Source organism: Phycodurus eques, chromosome 20 (genome assembly GCF_024500275.1).
Source record: "Phycodurus eques isolate BA_2022a chromosome 20, UOR_Pequ_1.1, whole genome shotgun sequence".
NCBI lineage: Eukaryota > Metazoa > Chordata > Actinopteri > Syngnathiformes > Syngnathidae > Phycodurus > Phycodurus eques.
In genome coordinates this window covers 10957999-10982672 of record NC_084544.1, presented here as the reverse complement: position 1 = coordinate 10982672, position 24674 = coordinate 10957999, and the positions used below count along the sequence as shown (strand labels likewise).

General features: G+C 42.1%; 2 protein-coding genes across 2 annotated transcripts in view; both read left to right on the top strand.

The window, feature by feature from the left end:
* The window catches only part of hivep1 (HIVEP zinc finger 1), a 59718-nt gene extending 47207 nt beyond the window's left edge, over positions 1 to 12511 (top strand). The window contains 7 exon segments of the mRNA XM_061664149.1: positions 800 to 5508; positions 5510 to 6559; positions 6654 to 6787; positions 6876 to 7051; positions 7615 to 7716; positions 8267 to 8775; positions 10808 to 12511. Coding sequence (XP_061520133.1) covers positions 800 to 5508; positions 5510 to 6559; positions 6654 to 6787; positions 6876 to 7051; positions 7615 to 7716; positions 8267 to 8775; positions 10808 to 11890 — 7763 coding nt within the window. The 3' untranslated portion in view covers positions 11891 to 12511.
* A 2553-nt stretch (positions 12512 to 15064) lies between these two features.
* Positions 15065 to 18526, top strand: edn1 (endothelin 1). The gene is made up of 5 exons (XM_061664945.1): positions 15065 to 15307; positions 15426 to 15567; positions 16012 to 16170; positions 16417 to 16494; positions 17957 to 18526. Exons 1-5 carry the CDS (start codon positions 15247 to 15249, stop codon positions 17994 to 17996), a joined length of 480 nt encoding a protein of 159 aa, XP_061520929.1. The 5' UTR covers positions 15065 to 15246; the 3' UTR covers positions 17997 to 18526.
* Positions 18527 to 24674: the final 6148 nt, after the last annotated feature.

The following is a 24674-nucleotide window of genomic DNA, read 5'->3' as shown; positions in this document are numbered from 1 at the left end:
TTTTCAAATTGTTATGTGAAGGACAAAAATCATTTCAACAAGAATCGGGTGGAAAGTAGTTTGAAAGAGAATGGTCAACAAATATAAAAATATTAAATCATATAATTTATCTAAATAAGAAATTTTTAAACTCAAAAGAGTTACTAAACAAAAAAATATCTAATTTAAATGTTTAAATTAGCAAATGGCAAAAGTTAAAAAGTACATAATTATATTTCCTTTAAGGACGTTGGACAACAGGTTAGCACATCTGCCTCACAGTTCTGAGGACCCTGGTTTAAATCCGGCTTCGCCTTTGTGGAGTTTGCATGTTTTGTCCAGGTACTCCGGTTTCCTTCCTCCCACTTCCCAAAAACATGCATGGCGAAGTAAGACTCTAAATTGCCCATAGGTATGAATGTCAGTGAGAATGGTTGTTTGTTTCTATGTGCCCTGCGATTGGCTGGCAACCGGATCAGGGGGTACCCCGCCTCTGGCCCGAAGATAGCTGGGATAGGCTCCAGCACGCCCGCGACCCGCGTGAGGATAAGCAGCATGGAAAATGGATGGATGGATGCTTCACAAGCAAATCCAGTCCATCCTGTCATGAAATTCACACGTGTTTTTGGGATGTGGGAGGAAAGCGGAGTGCCCGGAGAAAACCCACGCAGGCACGGGGAAAACATGCAAACTCCACACAGGCGGGGCCGGGGGATTGAACCCGGGTCCTCAGAACTGTGAGGCAGACGCTCTAACCAGTCAGTCACCGTGCCTATAGTGAAAATATGTTGTCTTTAATTATTGTTTATCCTTTATCCAGGTATATCTGAAAGCAGTCGACGAATTGAAGATAACATCAAAGGCTTGAAGAGGAAAAAGGTTGTTGCAGAGAACAAGCAAAAGAAAATTCCTAAATCTCCAGTGAAGAAACCACTGCAGTTGAAAACTCCTGAAATTGTCCAAGAAGGAACCCCAAATGAAAATACATCTTCCTCCCCTACTTCCAACAGTCCTTTCCAGAATCCTTCAACATCATTGAATGAGAAAAAAGAGTCACAGGATGCTCAAGCTGTTGAACCATCCCCTGACAGAAGGGAATCTGTCAATAACCATGAAAAAGTAGAGCAAGAGGAAATCAAGTCAACACCACCATCACACAGACCAAACAATGATGATGAAGAGGGTTCTCTAAAAGTGTCACAACCCAGGGACAATAACAGCCAAGACTTTAGCTTTGATAAAGATCCTTACCACACCAGTGCTCCACTTGATGTCCTACTGAAGGCAATGGAACCTGACATGCTTACACTTGCTGAGAGGAAAAAGTCCTTCAAAATCACACCCACTGCAAAACCAACTTCCACTCTTCAACCTCAAGCCACGGGTGAATTATCAAATATGCCAGCTGTTAATTTTGGTATCCATACTCAAGCTTCTCCTATGCAGACCTATTACATCGACAAACAGGGTAATTTCATTGGCATTGCAGCACCATTACAAGAAAGTGTACAGGCATCTTCACAGGGTGACCCTTTGCAGTCGTTATCATTTGCAAATCAACATTTTATTCCTGTTGTATCTAATTCAGAAAAGCCAAGCCTTCACATGAGTTTTAATACTGGACTGTCGACTATATCTCATGCACCTGCTCCCTCAGGCTCAAATGCGTTGCCAAAAAGCCAACCCCCAATTGTGCATACCTGCCAGTCGCTCTCAGCAAGTGTGCCCAACACCATACAGGTCCCAGTTACACCTGGAAACAACCATGTTCAGATGACAACTGTAATGAACTTTGGCTCTGAGCAGGTTTCCAAGGACCAAAAGTCCAAGAAACCAGGAAAATATGTTTGTGAATACTGCAACCGGGCATGTGCGAAACCCAGTGTGCTACTCAAACATATCAGATCTCACACAGGAGAAAGACCATACCCCTGTGTAACTTGCGGATTCTCTTTCAAAACTAAGAGCAACTTGTACAAGCACAAGAAATCGCATGCTCATGCTATAAAACTTGGTCTCATTGCACGCTCTGAATCAGGAGGTGGACTGCTATCCCAAGATTCTGACAAAGCCCTTGGAACACCTTCAGAGGTGGAGGAGAGTGGAGACAGTGATGATGACAGAAGTACTGTCGATCTGGATCCAGAATCATCACAAAGCAGTGCAGCAGCTTTGTCAGAAAATAGCTTACAGAGTGCTGGTGCAACCCAAGCAAACTACGTGGAAGTGGACTCAACAACTGTGTTCGAATCAATGAAACCAGCTCTTGCTCAAAGAGGTCATGAGCCCAAAGTGACAGCTGTGCTCCCAAAAGTTGTTGTATATCCAGTTAATGTTTCGCCTCTGAGGGCAGATAGCCCACGAGTTACCGGTGCAGCACCTGAACAAGCTGCTTCGCAACGCCAACGTGAGTTTCCTCCTGTTAATCTGAGATCAAACATCACTGTCCTGTCATCTCTGAAAGAGGTCGTTGGGACAAGTCCCTCACTAGATACTGTGAGTGAAGATGAAGACCAACAATGCAAGTCTCCACTTTTAAGTGGACATGCTCAGCTTCAGAGGCAACAAGCAACAGACTTTTCTCAACAGCAACAAGCTAAGTGTTTACTTAGTCCCCGTAGTTTGGGAAGTACAGATTCTGGCTACTTCTCTCGCTCTGAAAGTGCTGACCAGGCAATGAGTCCACCTAGTCCATTTGTGAAGATAACTCCTCCAGTTGACATTGACCTTTTCAAAAAGGATGTGCCCAATGTCTCTCCTGTTGTTTCTACAGTCATGCATGTAGCAGTAGAGCAGAGGTCACAACCAAAAGAGGGACAGATGCGCCCCCCATTAGAAACGAAAGCCCTTTCTCTGGAAGAAAGAATTTCAAAGTTGATATCTGATAATGAGGCAGTGGTAGACAACAAGCAATTGGACAGTGTTAAACCAAGGAGAACGTCTTTGTCAAGGAGAGGTAGCATAGACTCTCCAAAGTCCTACATATTTAAAGATTCCTTTCAGTTTGACCTTAAACCTATCGGAAGAAGGTCAAGTTCTAGCTCAGACATCCCCAAGTCCCCATTCACACCCACAGATAAAACAAAGCCATTTTTTCTTCTTTCTGTACCTTCTCAATACGCCCCAATGGATTGTTTGCCGATCACAAGAAGTAACTCTATGCCTACTACCCCAGGACACTCTGCTCTTCCACTCAATGTTGCCCATCTGCCCCACCCTTTGCGAATTTGTCATTCATTTGATGAGAAAAGTGCAATTAATGATGATGTATTTTCATCTGCACCATCAACCCCAAATCCAGCAATACATTCTCGGACCTTGGTCAGACAAGCTGCAGTGGAAGATTTTTCCACCAGTGAGGGGCACAGACTTCCTACTGTTCGCTCTATGGATGACGGATATCATGGAGCAAATAATAGCACAGAACCCATGCAAAGAAGTCGATCTTTTGAACACAGTCAGGAAAGACAAAGAAAACTTCAGCAAAATAAAGGCACTATGTATGAGTGTGAAACTTGTCGAAACCGGTACAGAAAGTTGGAGAACTTTGAAACTCACAAGAAATTTTACTGCTCAGAACTTCATGGGCCAAAGCACAAGCCTGTTGTTGTTAAAGAAACAGATCAAGATGTCTTTCATGTTAATGTGCAACCCAATCTAGTTTCTAGATCAACAAGTGGCCCAGGATTAATTGACCAACAGATATCATTCAGAAAGAGAAGGAAAATGAAAAGTGTGGGAGATGAGGATGATCAATCACCAACTGACACAAATCCACCTTGTTCAGTTAGTTTTGATTCATGTCAGTTATTGCCAACGCTTGGAAATAAAACTTTCCCCCAGCATACTGTAATGGTTGACATACAAACCAAAAACAATCTGCCAAAACTACCTCAAATTCAACTCATAGCACGTGGTACAAGTGCTTCAGATTCAAGACTGTCACCAATTCGAGAGACTCAGATCAGCACCTCCATTAAAGGAGAAATGCAGAGGCAATGCAGTGGTACTTCAGTCATCAGACACACAAACTCTCTCAGCAGACCTAGCTCATTTGAAACTGAATCTACAGATAGGAGTTCTCCACTAGATAGTCGGGAAAAAGTCCTCCCGAAATCCAATGCAGATGTAACCGCAGATGACACCTACCTTGAAAAGTTATCGAACAAGACTGTAGAAGCTGATTATAGGAATCAAAGAATGGAACAATGCACTGATGTTACAGTAGCAGCAACTGCAGAAACCGCTACGCCTGCTCAACAGTGTCGTTTAGTTCGTCAAAATAACATTCAGGTTCCTGAGATTTTGGTCACTGAAGAGCCCGACAGAGAACACGAAACACAGCCTTCTGAGCAGGCAGAAAAGCCGGCAGATCAGTTTAGCTGGCCACAAAGAAGTGAGAGTTTGTCAAAGCTACCAGCAGAAAAACTTCCACCAAAAAAGAAAAGAATTCGTCTTGCTCAAATGGACCACTCCTCAGGTGACTCGAGCTTTGAATCGAGCCTCTCACGAAGCCTGAGCAGAGACAGTACTCTCTCACACTGTTCCAGCATGTCAGCCTCTTTTGACAGAGAAGAGCCATCAAGATCAGAGAGTCCTTCAGGAGGTGAGTGTGTCAGCAGAATTCCAGAGCCGCAAGGTCAGCCAAAAGTCTTCAGCACACTTAGTGTACCAGGAGTGATGAGGCGTGCTGCATCCGAACAGATCACTTGTACTCAACCCTCAGTGGAAATTTCATGTGACTACCGTAGCAAGTCTTTTGACTGTGGCAATGTATCTCCCAGAAGAGGTCAATCACCCGTTGGCCATCCTAAAACTGGAACAATCACCCAAGTTGCGCAGGTTCCACTTATTGAAAGGAGGCGGGGGCCATTAGTTCGCCAAATGTCTCTAAAAATATGCCCAGATAACCACCAGTCTGTTCAGAAAGCTGTCATAAATCTTGAGAAAGCTCCAGTTACAAATGTCGACCAAAGCAGATGCCAAATTCAAATTGTCAACAGATTTACCATGGCCCAGCCTTTCATCCTCCATTCTGGAGAATTACCCCTGCAAAGAAATGAACAAATGGTCCAAAGTATACATTTGGGGAGCACAACACAGCAGCCCCAAGTCTCTGGCCTTCCCCACCCTTGGCATCAAACATCCAGAGTTCAAGTATGCGAAAAGGTACAGCAACCTGTGAGCCAGATCTTAGTAGGAAGTGAGATTGCCCTAAACAAGCCAGCTGACTTGAAAGACAGTAAATACCTTGTGCCCAAATACCAATTGCAATGTCCTACTCAAAGACCAAGTCTAACATTTTCATTCTCTGGCACACAGGAATCTCGGACAGCTTTACCAGTTTTACCAATGCCTGTTGCCAATCCCATTTTGAGTGTTTCAAAATCACTAGATGTGCTCCAAAATGTTTATACTAACCACCCCAGTCATTATTCGGATGTTAAGAAAACAGTTGCTGCTGAACAGAAAAGAAATGCAAACAGTCAGACCCAGGCAGGTGGTATTCCATTGCCACAGATCCTAATTAACGCATGAGCAGATCCACACTGCTCCCCCCGTCTCCAGCAAAAGTACCCGTCCAGCCACTCATATTCTAGATGCTGAAACTCACGCTTCACCAATTATAAAAAAGGATTGGACTCAAACTGTTAGTCTTCATAACAACACCGGGGAAAGAGTGTCATCTCTGGGGTCTTTACATTGCACACAGAAACTGGCATCTGTAACTCTTTGCCCACAACAGGAGCCCATTGCTTCAAGTAAAAGAATGCTATCGCCTGCCAACAGTTTAGATATCTACATGGAAAAGCATCAAAAACGCGCTAAGGACGAGAACGGTGTGGCCTGCCTAACTGATGGCAGATCAGTAAATTATCTTAATTCCACTTTGTCAGAAGTGACCAGACAGCGGAAACTTACGCTCGTTAGGCAGGTGTGTACAACTGAACCAGTAGACAGTCCAATTGAGACGGAGGCCCCTCCTTTGCCTCATGTTAAAACTGATACAGCGAAGGATCTTGACGATGATAAGCCAATGTCACCTGATGGTATTGGTCTAGAAAAAGACACGAGCACAGTTATTCCTGGAGAGGTTCACCCTGTCCTGCATACTAATTTACCTGATCGCCAAGGTGTCTCGATGTCAGCTAGTCACTCCCTGAAGCCTCAAGTGAAAATGGAAGAAAATCAGTGGAAACCTATCAAATCGCCCATAAGACCATCAAGTTTCCATGGTGGTCATGTGAAACTGCCCACATCTGTTTCCGTGGTTAACACAAAAGATAGTCATCGCCTGTCTTTCCCCAGCCTGAAGACAACCACCACTTTCACATGGTGCTTTTTGATGAGGAGAAAACCACTTCACACGCTACAGACCGACCTGAAAACTTCAGCATATGCTGCTTGGACAGTCAACCCAAACAATCTAAATCCACTTGGGTTGCCCACAAAGGTGGTCATGTCACTTCTGGACTCCAAACAGAGCTCAAAGAAAATCCACTACACCTCGGCTATAAAAACGTCTGGAAAATCGGATATCTTGTCTTACTCTGGCAAGCTGAAAGATGTTATGCTAAGGGTAAGGAACTCATTTTCAGACATTTTTTTCACTGCATTATTTTGTTGGAACAAATGAATACATGAAACAATAAGGCAATGACGTGTCTTTACAGGTGCCAGTGAGCCAGAAGACCAGATCAGTTGAAGCCAGAAGTAAAGTGAAAACAGAAACTCATTCCAGCATTGAGTCAGATAAGGAGCTGGCATCAAAAACAGAACCAAGACGGATTAAAATCTTTGATGGCGGGTATGGTTTTGTCACATTAACTTGTTGAGTGTAACATATTTCTTTGACTTTTATCTCATGTTTTTCCTCATCTGTTACCGCTCCACAGATACAAATCTAATGAAGAGTATGTTTATGTACGTGGGCGAGGGCGTGGTAAATACATCTGCGAGGAATGCGGGATCCGCTGTAAGAAGCCCAGCATGTTGCGCAAACATATTCGCACCCACTCTGATGTTCGACCATATCACTGCATCCACTGCAACTTCTCCTTCAAGACCAAAGGTGAGAGCTTTAGGGATTTGTTTAAAGGCCCAAAGCCACAATGTCTGTTTTATACAGTCAGGCTTTCAAAGTATTACATTGCAAGTGCTTTCCATATGCAGAGAATAATTAGGACTGAAACATGGCTCTGTAATATAATTTATTCCAATGTAGTATGTTGGTATCTTCCTCCTCATGTCGTATATAAAGTGTCTGGTTCTAAACAACAGTAAAGGAAACTTTAGAATGGCAAATTGCATATAAATACAATATACATTAGGTTGGGACTCAACTTAATGTGTGGTTGTTTAAAGTGTACGCTTCTGTTGTGCCATTCCTCCTTTAAGGGATATTCAAAATGAGGTTTCAGAAGACAGTGTGATTCACCATCTGATATCAAACTTGCCCACTTCCCACGCAACACTGTGGAACAGTACTTTGTCAGAACAACCCACGTTCATTTAAAAATGTCTATCAGTTACTCACCCATTACATGCAGCTTGCCCAGAGACTCTTGTTTTATGTAAGTGTATCCTATGATACAGTTCAGTCGCTACCTACCCGTAACACCTTTCTCTTTGCAGGAAATCTCACCAAGCATATGAAGTCCAAGGCACACAGTAAGAAATGCATGGAGATGGGGGTGCCCAATGGACTTGCTGAAGATCAAGATGCAGAAGATTCAGGTACAGTTCTTACCCTTAAACATGCGTTTCAATGTTTTGCATTATTATTTCATTGCTTTTATGTCTCCTTTCAAACCATAAACTTACATCTCTTTCATTAGTTCCACTTTCAATAGTATAAGATATAAAAACAAGTTGTCCCTACTGGTACTCTGTTGCTATGTCATTGAGTTTTGCTGTGGTCTAATTAGACATTCTAAATGCTGCTTCATCCTCTGTTAACTCCAAGTGCATGTGGGCGGCAAGCACAACATTTACAAAGAGGAAATTGCTGCGTCTAATTTTAGAAAAAAAAGGAGACAAGCTGCCTGAAAGCATTCTATGGTCCCAGTCTCTAAGAGCATATTGGTTTTTCCACCTCTGGAGCTCAGGGGTGTATTGTGGTCTAAGGGGAAAACTCCACTGCTGCCGCAGTGCAAGACATCACTGATTTGTTCTCTTACAAGTGCATTTCTCTCAAATAAACCTACAAAGGAATAACTTTAATGAATGGTTAACAACATCTTTCTATTACCTGATTCAGTATAACAAAATACTTTTGGATCTGCAGGAGACCGCAGTCAAGTGAGTAGCGCTGACCGCCAAGATTCAGACGGCGACGACTCCGACGGCCCTGATGAGGAAGAGAATGAAGACGAGGAAGAGGAGGACAGCCAAGCGGAATCGGGCCTGTCCACAAACCCTTCTGTGTCCGCCAGCCCACAGCATATTCCGTCTAAGGAGACTGAGGTCCCTCCAAGTGCCCTCCTGGCTCAGATGTCAATCAGTTCCCTTGCACAGCCACCAGCTCCTGAACCCCACACATCAGACTCTGTCCTCATCATGAACCCTTTGTCGCTGAGTAAGCAGTACTCAATCTCTGGCTATTGGCCGGGCTCATCTTCTATTTGTAGCTCTCTGCCCCCCTTTGTGGCCACCACGGATTCCAACTTCTCGGACACGGAGTCAGTGCACATGATGAGCCCCGTGTCACCGTGCAGGCAGATGTCCATCGACTACCCTGACTGTGATGTGCCCCTTAGTCCCCCAGAGTCAGGGATGGGCTTTAGACCATGCCAGGTGAGGCACATGTATTCCAGTTGTGTGACTTTGCTATCTATTGACCTTTTAACCATGACGCTGCATGTCCTTCAGGGTGGCAATAGCTCCAATTTGTACCACTTGTAAACAAACCATAACGTCATTTGACCAGGGCAGAGAACGACTGAGAAAAGTGGGTAAATGGCTTTATTATTTTAGCCTTCTTCTCGACCGCCATAGTTTGAGTGTGTGATCTATAAGTTACGTGAGGTAAATTGCTTGGAAGGGAGACCCAACACCTGCTAGCTATTGTGTTTTGCTAAATTACCCAAAGACAACCCAACCAAACATTTTATACGTACGTGTGAGAAAATTCCTTCCACAAACCGGATAATGGAGGTTTGGTTCCCAGTCTGTCACTTTAGAAGTGGTTACTACGCCACCAGGCAGTCTTTCAATATGGTCTCTGTACAACTATTTACGACATCCATTCGATTTATCCTCCGCACCCACAGGTTCCGCTGGATTAATTTAGATTTTTTTTATTTAGTAAATAAAAAAGAAACCTAAATCCTTCGGGGTATATCTGGCGGCGAAACCCCAAATAGAGGTTTTTGTCATAATTTTCAGTTCAAGTCAATGGTATTCACTTGCTTTCTGGCACCCTGAAGTACCCTGGCTCCTATTGTTTACCCTTACTTTGATTCCTTCATACCGTAACGTCATTTCCACCAAGCAGTTCCAGTTTGGTTTATTGTCCATTGTGCGGTTTGGAAAAGCTAACCTTGATCAAGCTTCCGTTTTACCACAAGGTGTGGAGGCTGGATGCAAAAATGATACCTCAGTTATGTAAACAGTTTGACATAAACCCAAACAGCTTGGAGTCTTTTTTTTTTTTTTTTTTTTCCCCCCCCATCATAATATCTTTATTTTCTACACTGCTTTTCCCTTTGAGAGTCTCGGTAGGGACCAGATCACTGTCCTAGTGGAGACAGACTACTTTGTGGAATGATCAACAGCAAATCATAGGGTGATTGTGAATGGATGTTAATGCTTCACAGAAGACATCTTTGTGAAGGACGACTCTACCAGTAACCTTAAATTAGTCATTTTATAGCCAGGGTATGTTCCAGACCGATCTGGAAATGGTGAAAACCTGCGATATAGAAAGACCATATGAAAAAGATTTTTTAAAATACTTTTCATCCTCCCACATGCATTAAACACATTTACATTTATTAAAACAAACTTAAACTTATTAATACATACTTTGATTTTGAAGTACAATATTCCTTAGCACATGTTCTCACTCTCTTGCTGTCAAAGAAATGGGAGACTATCGTATGATCGAGGAAAAACAAGAACACTATTGCTTGCACAGTTATCCAAATAATAGGCAAAGTGTGCGTCCTTCAAGCGATTTGTCTCTGCCAGTTGAAGTTTACTGTAAAAGTGACACATAAAACAAAGAAAGAATTAAATGTATATGTCACCAAAATCTTCAACTAGACCATACAATTCCATCTAATGAATGTTCACTAGCTTAATGCTAACGTGTAATGTGAAAAGCCATAGATGCTCTTAACGAAATTAGCATAGATGTTACGGTAATTAATAAACATTTAAGCAGCTGCTAATTTAACAAACACAGAGCAGCGACACATACAAGCAGCATACCACGATACTCAAAGGCAAATATTTTCTCTGCTCTGTGGGAACGACTATTACTGGAGATTAGACGGGGAACTTCTGTCTTTTCTTCTTGCTCTTAATTACGCTGCATCTCTCCCAGTAGACCTCAGTGTTTTCTGGCATGTTGCACAACTCAAAATTTGGACTTGCCTGTATAAAGTACTGTTAAAATTGTATTAATTTTTTTTAAACGCTCACTTCTGCGATATAGTGGGGTCTTGAACTATGACCCACAATAACTGTAGCAGGGGTTCACTGTAATAGTTTTCTCTTGTTGGATTGCACCCAAGTATCATTTAATTTTCCTGTGTTTGAGTTCCAGTGAAAGACCCATTTTCTCTCTCTCTCCTTTTTTTTTAATTTCTTTTTTTATTAATAGGAACCATCTTCTGGCACTCATCCTTTGGCAAAAACCGAGTGTGGCATACCAGTGGACCAAAGCACACAGACCTCCACTTCACAAAGTCCTACGCATGCTCCCTTCCAAGTTCTATCTCAAGCCCAGAGAATGGAGACACCGACCCACCTGTTCAGTCACCTGCCTCTGCACTCCCAGCAACCTTTTAGCTCCCCTTACAACATGATTCCTCTGGGGGGCATCCAACTGGTGCCTGCTGGACTGGCAGCTTATTCCACCTTTGTGCCAATTCAGGCCGGTCCTGTTCATCTCACCATCCCGGCCGTGAGTGTCATCCACAGAAACGCGAGCCCGTCGACCGCCCTCAACTCTTCGCCCCGGCGGGACAACTTGCAGACTCAGCCCCTTGTGATCCAGGAACCAATCAGCAATATGGTGCCCTGCTTCCCTATCGGTCAAGTGACTGACTTGCAGGGTCAGACAATGCAGCCGGTAGGTTTGGACACGCTGAACCGAATGGGCCTGACCAACACGGGTCTAGCAACCGGCCAAATCCTACCGCAGCAAGGGGTCGCCTTGCAGGTTTTAGCTGCGAGCCCCACCTCCCAAAGCGGCACCAGCACCCAGACACACATGCCAGGCCTGCAGATAGTTAACATTGCCCTGCCTGCCATCATTCCCTCTCTTAGCCCACTGCCAACCCTGAGTCCTCTACCTTGGTCGTCTGACAGGCAAGGGAGCCCTGACACTCTCTGCTTGCGATCATCTCGAACGGAATGTCCCTCAGCTCGTACGGCCACTCCCCTACCTGCCTCTTTGCCTGTCAGCACCTCTCCAGAACTGAATCCAGCCACCAGGCCGGGCACTGGCGGGAGCAACGCTGCAGAGCTCACACAGACGTTGGAGAAGGTAGACGGGGAGAAAGCCTCACAGCTGCAGCAGCATTCAGCTTCACAAAGTCCAACACATAGCGCGGCATCCCCCAAGGGAGGTGGTGATGATGCACCTAAGAGAGCACCACCAGTGTCCAGCAGGCGGAAGGTCATTGATGACTATAATGAGGTTTCCAGTGATGATGAAGACAGACTGGTCATCGCCACCTGAAAACAACCCAGAGCCAAAAGCTCTTTTTTTGTTTATTTTGTATGTAATTGTAGTCACTTTAAGACTGAAAACACTTCTTCAGGGGTTTGTTTCTACAAATCACCTTTCAAAGCACAGATGCTGACATTCGTATTGTACGTGCAATCATATGGCAATTATAATGATGGCCAATCATTTGATTTGTTATTTTTGTCAGCGCCAGAAAATGTTTTTGTACATGTTGTATAGACAATTGTGCCTTTATGGAGTTTCTTGTTTAGGAACCTGTACATAATTCCATATAAATTCAGTAGTTGCTCATGTATGTGTGTGTGTGTGTGTGTGTGTGTGTATATACACACACACACACACACACACAAACACACGCCAAGCTAGAAGCAGCATAACAATGGAGGGTATCACTTTTGTTTTTGAGGATTTCTCATTTGTAAATTTATTGAACTGTAATTGTCGTGCTGTTATAATGTATGTACATTTCTATGGATTTTTGGGCAATGTTAATGTGTACAAATGTTGTGTTCAACTATTTATTATAATCCATCTAGTGCCCATTCTGACTTTTTGGTCCATTGTTATGTGCATTATGGTAGCTTTACTTTGCTGTATCAATATTCTGAACTGTATGAGTAAAGATTTGTTTACAAACACTTAGTGGTGTGCTGTCGTTTAAAAGCCACATTGTGGTGGTTTCTTTTCTGAGAACTGAAATACTGGATTTGCGATCGGCCGATGACCAGTCAACGGTGTACCTCGTCCCTCGCCCAAAATCAGCTGCGATTGGCTCCAGCTCACCTGTGACGTAAAAGAAGGACAAGCACAATGAAAATGGATGGATAAGTATATCATAGCATCATAGTGTATTGTGAAGGAAAAACAGATTCATAGAGTCCCGGACTTAATGCTGGATGACTTCAAAACAACAATTCAAATTATTTTCTGGTGCAATGAAACAGGTGGTAGCCCAAATATTGCCGCCATCATTTTACCTTTCTTAATTTCCCAGTACAAACAATTGTGCAAATTCCAGTGTTGTTTAGTATTCCTTTTTCTCTTGCACTCAATGCCTTGGAGCAATAACATTTTACATTTGTTGTGTTATGTGTTGAAAGCAAGCAGCCACCATTTCAAGTACGTTTTAAATACATTTCGACTCTCCGCAGCAATAAGTATTGTGTAAGTCTTTCTGCAGAAAAACAGACAAAAAAACGAGTATAATGTATTTTATCATACAAAACTGTACTTCCCTAATGTGCCACTAGTGTCATATTTATTGCTATTTATTATTGTACAGCCACATGCCCCTCTCATCCTCCCATTAAAACGCACTTAATTTCGGCTCACCATGTGTTAATTGCATGAATAAGTGCTTTTATTGGACTAGAGTGGCTGGAATCATGGTAGAGGGTCCTCTGAGGACCGAGCGAGAGCAGACATGGTAATCTGGACTGGTGAGGACATTCTCGTCCTTGTGTCAAGCGTCTTTGCGGTGATACCCAAGTGTTGCAGCCCTCACACAAGGTGACTCATGCAGCTACGTCCCGTGCAGAGCTCTTCGTCACACTACCTCCTCCCCTGCAGCTCTGTGCGGCAAGAAGGCGAAGGGAAAGTGAACAGAGACCTCTAGAGGTCAGTAAGTGTTTCTCTTGGCTGCACGAGATCCATTATCTGTGCAGTATGTGGATGCCATATGGATTTTTGGTCCAATCGTATTTCAGTGCCTATGTAATGTCATGTCAATTTCATTTGCTCCGTAACATTTCAAATCAGCTAGCTGGCCTAAACTACTGTCTAGCATGTTTCCATCCTCTGATTGGTTGGTCAGAGCTAGGCAGGTTCGACGAGAAAAACGCATCTGTAGCGATCTAATACATTTAATAATCATCATCTCTGTGTCTTGTGTTATATTTTCTTTATTCTTGTGTGTTTTTGTCCTGTTATTAGATAAATATTGATTCTGACGTGCTCCCGATGATATACATGGCAGAGTTGCATGCTGTTGTTTTTTGTTTGTTTTGTTTTGTTTGTCCAGTATCAATGGTTTCGCTGATAGTGGTGGTATTAAGAGGTGCCTTGGACGAAGTCATGCAAGTCCCCACTGAAGGCCCAGCTACCAAATGCACGGCCCACGGTCACCCATGTCATAAAGTTCTAAAAGACTAAATGTTACATCTAAAGTTGAATTCTAAAGTCACAAATCAGTGTCTTTACTTCACTAACTAAACATTTTAGCCTTCCCTTCACTTTGGTAAAGGTTCGTCTTTATCTCCTTGCATTTGTCCCAAACTTTTTTAGGCTCGTTTCTGTATTTTTCGGCATATTCCATATATTCACATTCTTTTTATTTTTCTTGTTAACAAATGATTTGCACCGTCTGGTAAAGCCTCATAAAATCTTCTCTGAATAGTAAATAGTGATACCTTCAGTTGAATTCACTATGCCTGAAGTTCGTGCAGTAGCCCTGATCGCTGAAATGCTGCTTTGCATATTCATGGTTTGATGTCCGACCTAAACGTTTGACGTCTAAAGAAAAAAAATAACAGAATTGGCCTTAATTGTTCCAATACTTTTGGAGGCAAGTGTGGATCGAGAGAGCAACTCCCTCTCGTAGTGTCATAAACTGTTCCACTACCAAGTGGAAACTGAACGCTGACCTCTGACCTCTGATTAGGAACGCCAAATCTTCACCCTGTTAAGATACTTGCAAAGAACTTTCCCGCTTTGAGTGCACGCACATATACAGTACACACGCCAGCATGGTCCCTTTTCCACCAGTACCGCCTGTAGCTTGCACGTGTGGGCTGGGAGGGGGAAAAAAACCACATTACCCCTCCCTTCTATTTTTGTTTTCTTTTTACACAACTGCTGGTGAGGTCATTCGTTAGATTCGCAGCCACTCTGATAAGTAATCCATAAAATGTCACTCACCGGTAATAGTACAGGAGGCATTAGGACAATCGGTCGATTGAAAGTGGCACTTATACTGCCACCTTCTGGCGGATGAGTGCAATTGGCCCCCTGGAGGTGTCCCACAGGAATGCCAAGTAAAGTCGGAGTCACCCCCGCCTTCTTTATCAGCTCACAGACAACATTTGTCTGAGTAGAAGCCAGAGGACACAACTGTACGGAGGAGGAGGAGGAGGAGGAGGAGGACGGAAGGCGAAGCACTTGTATAAAGCCGAGAGTCAACATGTGGGGCCACATTCGTGAAGACACAAACTTCTGCGCTCACCTCTCACGACGCTCGCTGACACTTTGATGCAAAGGACGAGCACTCGTTAATATATTCTTTTTTTTTTTTTTACCTTCTATTTCTCTTGGATTATAATTTTTTTAAACGTTTTCTTTCAACCGGAGTGATGGATATTTACATTTTTCTCTCCGTGTTATCTGTGATGCACTCCTGGATTTTAAGCACAGGTAAGGAACATTAATAGGAATGAAGGTTCTTTTTTTTTTTGGTAACTTCTGCTAAACTGTTATATCTGTGTATAAGAACACTTTTTTGAATGTTGTATTTTCTTCCTTGTCATTTCAGCGCTGTCAGCTCCTGTTGAAGCGTCGCCCACCGCCTCCCAAGGGCGCCATGTGCGCAAAAAGCGCTGCTCCTGCTCTACTTTCTTGGACAAGGAGTGCGTCTATTTCTGCCACTTGGACATCATATGGGTCAACACGCCTGAGTAGGTGTTTCCTCCTTATTAGTCTTGTTAAAAGACCCCCCAAAAATCAAGACATTACGTTAATTTTAATATCATATACAGCTTTGGGGGAAAAGACCACTGCAAAACTATCAGTATCTCTGATTTTACTAGTTCTAGGTATATTTTAAAGTGAAATGAACATTTGTGTTGTATTCTATAAACTACTGACAACACAGCGATAGTCCCAAAATCCAACTACAAATATTGCCATTTAGAGCATTTATTTCAAGGAAATGAGGCAACTGAACTCTTTTGTAATTGTAATTTTTTTATTCCCCCCCCCCCCCCCCCCAGAACTGGATATAACAATATACACATATCTATATAATAAGGACATAATAGGTCCATATTGTTGACTTGAACTTCAGGTGATGACTGTTACGTGAGTTTTCTTGACCTAAAGTCTCATTTGTCCCTCTTCAGGCGCGTGGTGACTTATGGCCTGGGAAATGCCCCCAGGAAAAGGCGCTCGGTCCAGGTCGCCATGGCAACCGAGAGTAGTCTCCCACGTTGCCAGTGCCTCCATCGGGGAGACCTCACCTGCACCAACTTCTGTCAGAAGCTGGACAACAACGACCTCAGGTGGGTAATTTGCATCTGGTATCGCAGCTTATTAACGATACAGATCCCCATACTGTATCATTAAGCCATATTGAACCATGTAATGAATGCCTGTATTTACTGTAAGCGTGCAGTAAATTGGTGGAAAAATTCTCTTTAAACACGTAGAGGCGTGTTTGAGTACGTGCTCGAGTGCACGGTTGCTTAAATGCTCTTAACTCGGGGATATAATTGTAAGTCATCACGTCTTTTTCGTGTTGCTTGCAGGGACGAGACGACAGCAAACACGAAGAGTCACTCTGCTGAGGGCCCCGAGCTGGCGACTGACATGAGCCACAATAAGAGGTGAGGATGAGTGAGGGAAAAGGGTTGGTTTATTATGCAACTCCGCAGTACAGTTAATATAACAGTTTTACAAGTAAAGTAAAAGTAAAGAAATGCAGACTTTGAAATGTACTTAAGTAAAAAGAGTAGAAATACATTTTGACTGTCAATCACTGTCAAGTTGGCACAACGAAAAAAGGAAAAGTTTCCTTTTTTTAACTTTCATAGTGCTCATACTAACAAGAGGAAAAACCGATAGCGAGCATTAGCTCAGGCTTTAATGCCATAAACAACATAATCACATAGCTTTGCTAATGTTGTAAACTGAATAACAAGAACATGCAAAATTAGTTCATGAGAACAACAGAAAAACGATACAATTGTCTCAAATGAGGCCATTGGTGTGGATTATCGTCCTTCTCTGAATATGCTCGATTATTATTGTTGATGCTTTCTGGTTCACGTTTCACCCAATAAGTTCTCAAGAGCTCAATCAGCTCTCTTCATTTACATCTTTTTTATATTTTGTGGTCACCCGCGTTGGTTGAAACAAGCCTATTTTGTCACAGTAAGAAAAATAAATACTATAATAAAGTACAAATACCTGAAAAATAAACTACAGTAACAAGTATTTGTACTTGTTACTTCCTACCACTGCGCATGAGTGAGGGATTTACCCTGTCGTTAGCCTAAGCAAAATTGCCTGAGTCATTTTTCAAAATGTTTTCGGAAAACAAGAAACAACACAATTCAACAAACAAGAGGAGTTCAGTTGCTTTGATGCAATTTTGCAGATTACCAAGGAAGATGGAGAATCTACACAGACATTTATATGTCTGTGTAGATTGTATATTAATATATATGTATATACAGTATATTAAAAATGACTTGGGAATGATTCGGGATGGGCAAGAACTGATACCAGGTATCGGTATCGGGTCAATACTGGCCTTATTTCAAGGTATCAGGTACTCGTGAAGGCTGCCGATACCGGCCATCGTTATTTCAGGCAAAACAAATCTGACATCGAGTAAGTCCTCCTCGCCAGTAGTTGGCGCTACACTGTGGTGGTTTGAAAACATTGGCGACTCATTACGTGCGTCTGTCACTGCGTTAATCGAAATCTTTCTATCAGAAGGACTAGTGGGATCTGTACTCAGTATCGGTGACTACTCAAGCGTGAATACTCGTACTGGTACCAGTGTGTAAAAAGGAATATCAAACATCCCCTAGGAATTATGCTCTGAGGCTAAAAATACATTATGACTAACAGTTTGTGTCCAATTTACCACAGTTTGCCTTCAATTGTCTGCTCATAATGGGACAATAACGGCTCCAGCATTAGCAGTTTATTTTTGACATTTGAAATTGTAGGTCGTGCGTGATGCACAGCTCACCACTCCTCCCGTTTAAATAACATTTTGCATAACCTGAAACATCATTGTCTCACATGTCTAATTGCTGTACCCGTCTTTGTGTGCAGGATGACCAATCGGAGAAGGGTGACGCCTCAATGGCTCTGATGCGAGACCAAAACGCAGCTGCTTTTTCAAAAGTGGACACGGCGCCACAGGGTGAGAACGCGACAGTCCGGGAGGACGACCACCTAAAGACGGCGTGTTACCTTCAAGCCAGGGGAGGAGGTGGAAAAGTGCGCAGTACCTCAGGGACGCAATGTGGAAGACCACCTCAGCGTTGGCGACGTGAGCACCTGCATCTTGATTTGCATCCCAGCTCGGAGAAAACAGACAAGGAGATGAGATCCCAAGAGATAAGATGATTACCAGAACACTTTTTTTTTTTTTTTTTTTTTTTCCCCCACAATCAAACTACTTCATCATCAAATACGTGCACTCCAAATAGAACATTAAGTAGCATTTCAAGACACTCACTGTCATCTATGGATTATTATAATTCCCAAAAAGCTGGATAGTCGCTGTGCAGTACTGTCGCTCGATCGTGGGAATTATAATGTCATGGTTCTCTCAAAATAGGTATTTTGTTGCTCAATGTGTTAGGTCTTGTATCGTCATATTTATTTGTATATCTATATATATATATATATATATATATATATATTATTATTTTTTTTTTTGAAAGCCACATTGGTTATGCATTAGGTTTGTCATTTCTATGAAATGTTTTGACATCAAGATGCCAAGTTCTGGCTCAATATTTTAATAAATTTGTTTGTTTATTTAAAATCTATGAGTCAACTTGTGTTTATTATAACAATCATTTCACCAGTAGAGCTGCAGAAGACTGCAAGGTGTTTGACTGGGCTAAAAATAAACAGACAACATGGTGCAACACTTCCTATTTTTAATTTAATTAAATATGATAATATACAAAGGAGTGAGACTAAGAGTGAGTAATAAAACACAGTCAGTTTATATTTTTGATTAATCGAAATTACATTGTGGATTTAACTTCGAACAATATATGAATTTTTGTTTGCTTTACTGTCAACCAGTTCCATTCCACTGAATTTAGTAAATTCAATGCACAAAAAAGCTAGTTTAAAATGACATAAGTCGGATCACATTGGTATTTTATGCACAAAATGCAAGTCATAATATGTTTTGTTGAACCATCAAAATGGAATCGCAATCCTAAAGGTAACTGCAAACATTATATTGGAGATGTGAAGAGACAGAATTCGAAGCCTCCTCAAGCCAGTTAGAGAGGGATTGCGCAATCAGAGGTGAGGCTTGGCTGCTCGCCGCCGCACTTTGCGGCTCGCCCATCATTTTGAGCAGGAAATGTGCACGTTTCATGACATCATTATTGTATTCACAAAGAAAATCAGTGCACACAGAGCAGAAAATTAATTGGGTAACAATTTTATTTAATTATTACTTATTATTATTATTATTTACTCTTCATGATGCAGGTAAGATCGTGCCCTTCCTGCCTCCCCCGGCACCATCCATTTATTCATGTAATAAAAAAAATACCATTTGAAGTAGCCCACAATGGACAATGCCACAATACTATAAATAAACATCAGCAGTCTGCACTACACCGTCAGTGATACATTTCTGCCCTAATAATCATGTTTCTGAGGGACCTTCGCATCTAGCACCTGCTGAGACGTGACTCAACAAAACGTGAGTCATTCTTACGGTATTCCGCTTTCTCCGTCTGGCTCCGAGAACGTCGGTCGACGACTGCAGATAAGGGCAATTTACATCTGCGGTGCTTTAATCGCCTTTTGACATTTGATATTTTTCCTCGATGAACATCAACCCCCTTGCACTTTGACAGTTCTCTTTGATTTCATCCGCGCAAACAAATCAGTAATTTCGTAACCATTTGATCACTTTGGTTAAATGAAACCCAGCAAGAGATCGTCTAGGTATACACACAATTGGAGGTTGTCTCAACTCATATACAATCATGTCATGGAAAGCAAAATTTAGAAATGTGGCAAACGTGCTCACTCTCTGTACTTAAGTAGAAGTACAGACACTTGTATGAAAAAATAGTCTGCTTGAAGTCCTGATTCAATTCCTTGAGTAAAAGTAAAAAATAACAGACTGAAATGTGCTTACATACAAACGTGAAAAGTCTATTACATACAATACTGGTTTTGATAACTTGCAAAAAACCAGATCTGCACCCAAAATAGTTTCCCTCTTTTAAGAACTCAGACTTATGCTACGTTGTGAACTGACTAACAAAAAACAAAAACAAAAGCTAAATTAGCCAATGAAAACAACTGAAAAAATATACCTTGTAATTGTTCAGATTAGAATTTTTTTAAGCGCCAGAAGGTTGCTATGTTTAGGCTAGCACAAGACACAACGCGTTCGCCACAAATCTTTGCCGGTGCCGACGACATCAAGCAATTCTCTCGAACAAGGCCGTGGATGGGGAATATCTTGCTTCTCGGAATCTTCGTCGTTAATGGCCTGCGCCAGGTTCCTTCATGTCGCTGCTGTCCCTGTTTGTTTCTGCCTCACAAGATCGCCATCGAGATGGAGGAGTGAATTTATCTCTCTTGTTTTAATGTCTTTGTGATGTGGTGTCGTCATCTGCGGAGATTGAAAAAAATAACAAAGCTGTTTTGACAAATTAAGGAGTCAAAAGTACAGATGCTGTTTTTAAATATAGAGCGTAAGAGGTCATCAGATAAAAAAGCTACTCAAGTACAGTATTGGCATATTAATGCCTCGTTTCTTCCCGCCACTGGCAAAATGTTGAAAAACAAGCCAAAAAACATGGAAAGACGGATTTCTTATTGATGTCAAGGTTTTGAGAGTCGCGACTATTCTTTACGGGAGAGGAGAGTAGCTTGTGTGTTTCATCAGTTCGCTCTTATTTACGTGCAGTGCGGGGAATGTTGTACAAGTTGTTCTTGGGTTCACTTCAAACGGCGGTGCGACCAAAATCCCTCCCATCGCTCATCACTCATCGCTCAATTGTTTCAACTGGCAGCAGGCAGCAACGCAGTGCAAATTGGTGGAAAACTTTTAACTCTGCCGGCCGTGCGGCAAATGTATTCTAATTGACTTATTGTGCCTCGGGCCGATCGCAAAAATTATTGCTTTTACATTACATTAACAACAATGATGCCCAGTAAAGTCTCCGGATTTACCCGGTTCTTGTTTGCAAAACAGTTGGAGACATGTCTGAGGCAGAGTCAGTCAAGACAGCAAGTTAGATAAGAGAAAATATTACTTTAAATCAGTCATTTAACCCATAAAGTGCAATACACTTAAAACAGACAAATTGTCATGTCAATATTGAGCAGTTGGACGTGCAGAGTAATCCAGCCTTAGAATCCCTTTTCTCTATTCTATTCCAAACTATCCTGCGATTGGCTGAGCAGAAAGAGGCGAAAAACGTGACGAGCTGGGAAATAGGTTCCGCGGAAAATAAACGCAAACGGTTGAAAGCGTGAACAGTGAACAGCAAATATGCAAGGGATTGTACAGGTGCGTCGCAATCAATTTGAATATCATTCCAATTTTGCTTACAGCTAACAAAAATCCACAATTCACGATGTCAAGAAATTTGAATATTACACTAAAAAAACACTATTTTATCTCTAACCCCTTCAAACACCAAACAGTAAGTATGAATGGGGGAGAAAGGAATGTATTATTGTTATTGTTTTATGTTTTTGTTTTGTTTGTGACAGCGGGCCTTGAGAAAGAAATGTCAACCTTGTATGTTCTACACACATTGAGGATTAGCAATAAAGCATACCATACCATACCATCAAAATAGATTTTTCATCTAAAAATGTAGCAGTAATTAGCCGACTTCACTTTTTGAATTAACTGAACTTCTCCACAACATTCTAATTCAAATCAGTGCACCTGTACTGTACTGTACTGTACGCAGTCATGTCAGAAGAAAAAGAGTCCTTGCAGTCAAATAAAGCAACATGCTTCGAGATGATCAGGCTGACACGCTCATCATTCTATTTGAAACACAACTACGTGGCCTTTACTTCATGAGTCAGCCGTGTCCTAAAAAAAGCTGTTAAAGTTCTGCGAGGGCACTGCTGCACCGACATCCCTCCTCGCATAATGTACTCGCGCTCTGAAGACGTTAACGTTCATGCAGAGCGGCCCGGCCTGGCGACACAACACAATGGCAGTCAACCTCTGAACTATTTACTTCAATGCAAGTAACTCCCCCGGGACGTTAGCTTTTGACACAAGTCATTAGTCTATTGAATAGCGTGCGAGCTAGCATAATAGCCCATTACACAGCGAGGAATCTCCAGCAGGAATTCTGCAGCTTAGCAGCCAACAATAGAAAGGGAACGTCTGGGCGGGGCTGACGGGCCTCCGCTTCTGACGCGCGACCTGCGCTATCTCAACACACCCAATTTTCCATTCCATGCACACCGCTCGAAAAAAAAGTTTGTGATATTCCCATTCAGGCATGACACGGTGCAAAACATTACAGGAATATCCCCTCGCATACTTGAACTGCTGCACTACTGACAGACGCCAATGTGAGACGAACGGCAGCTTGGCTTTACTGAAACCGACAAAGAAGGCGTGAGGGAGGCGCTTTCACCTGTTCCTCGTGTATTTTGGACGGGGGAACGAGGGAATGTTAGGAATGCTTGGAATTGAACACTTCATTTCATAAAGGGGTCATCATTTGAACTTTTTCTTCAGATTTTGCTAAGCGATAGCACGCACGTTCCCCACAGAAGAGTTAGAGTTGCGTTATATAAAATGTTTATAAGGGTTATTGCTTACTCCAAACATCACTTATTTCAGGTTAAGGGAATCAGAAATGTCTGTTACACAGCGTCTTGGTATTCCAGTTATTGCCTTTGCGTGACGTTATTTGGTATTATGTCATTGCAAAAATAAAGTCTTGTGATGAAAATGGCCTTTTGGGCTTTATCACCTAATACATCTTACGTATTGTCTCACTTTCAGACTAAATATTAAGACAAGCGCCCAAAACTTTAGGTTCTCAGGGTGAAATGAATTGGGACACAGTCTTAAAGTGGCACGCACAGTTACGCATCAAGAGCCTTTTGAATGCGTTTTGCTCCGCTCTTCTTTGTCTACTGCGTTTGTTTATATTGCAAGGCGGAGACGCTTTTTCTTTCGTTTTCTTTTATATGCGCGGCCTCGCTCTGCACATGATGCAAATCCCTCATGAAGGTTGCACAAGGTACATGTTGACGGACTCTGCAGGTGTGTGTAAATCACTGAAAGAGATGGAAAGTTATATTTCATCCGTGATTCATAGCAGTATCCTGTCAGTCATTGTTTAAAGGGACAATGTTTGTGAAGGCAAGCTGTTTTCTCTTGCTTGTCAATAAAACGCTCTCCTCTAGAGGCATTAGTGAGTCATCCATCCATCCATCCATCCATCCATCCATCCATTTTCTGAGCCGCTTCTCCTCACTAGGGTCGCGGGCGTGCTGGAGCCTGTCCCAGCTGTCATCGGGCAGGAGGCGGGGTACACCCCGAACTGGTTGCCAGCCGATCGCAGGGCACAAACAAACAAACAAACAACCGTTCGCACTCACAGTCACGCCTACGGGCAATTTAGAGTCTCCAATTTATGCATGTTTTTGGGATGTGGGAGGAAACCGGAGTGCCCGGAGAAAACCCACCCGGGCACGGGGAGAACATGCAAACTCCACACAGGCGGGGCCGGGGATTGAACCCGGCTCCTCAGAACTGCGAGGCAGACGCTCTAACCAGTCGCACACCGTGCCGCCATTAGTGAGTCATATACTGTGTAAAACAAAGCAAAACATTCAAATATGTATTGAGCTGTGGAAGTAAGGACGTTTTCGTTCCATACCGAAAGAAAAATGTAGTTAACTAAGTTAGTCTGGAAACATGGCAATGTTCAGGCCACATTGAAAAGAAGATAAAAATCGTAGAATATTGACAAAAGTCATAGTTTTACGTGAATACATTTGTAATATTATTGGCTTAAATGTATATTGGTGGTAAAAGGAAGACTGATGAGTGTAGATTTATCATCAGAATGAGCAGTTTCAAGCGAATTGGAAAGTTACACCCTGAAATGATTGCTCGTTGACATCTGCATTACACATTTATGACTTTATTTTCACAATATTGTCATTTTTCTTTGAATACAACATAACTCTTGGTGGCTGACTGGTTAGCAAAAGGCCTCGCCTGTTTGGAGTTTGCATGTTCTCCCTGTATCTGCGTGGTTCTCCGATTATTACATCTTTTTTTTTAAATACAGTCAATTTTATTTGTTTAACATTTTAACTTTACTCTCTTTTTTGCTTCAAGAAAATGTGACTTTCGTACTCTTTTTTTCATTGTGGCCCTCTTACTCTTTTGTATCTCTTTCCATACAAAAATAAAACATACCCCAAACAGTTAAACATTTTATAGGAATATTTTTCGAGACTGTTATGTCAGATCTCTCGTACAAAATATAACTCTTTTTTGTATGCCCTGATAAAATAATATAAAGGACTTTCAAAATGCTGACATATTTCTAGTGTGTGGTAGTGGTATGTGGGCTCCCTCTAGTGGTGGTAAAAAAAAACTAACCTCCTAAGTACAGTTCAGTTATATTTAACTTTTAAGTTCTGTACATTTGAATTTAATCTTTAATAATCGTTTGCTTTTAAATGTACATTAGGCGTTGATTTAACTTTTATGTGCAACACATTTTAATAAAATGATTATTTAAACACCGATTTTTAACTTCCTGTATTTAAC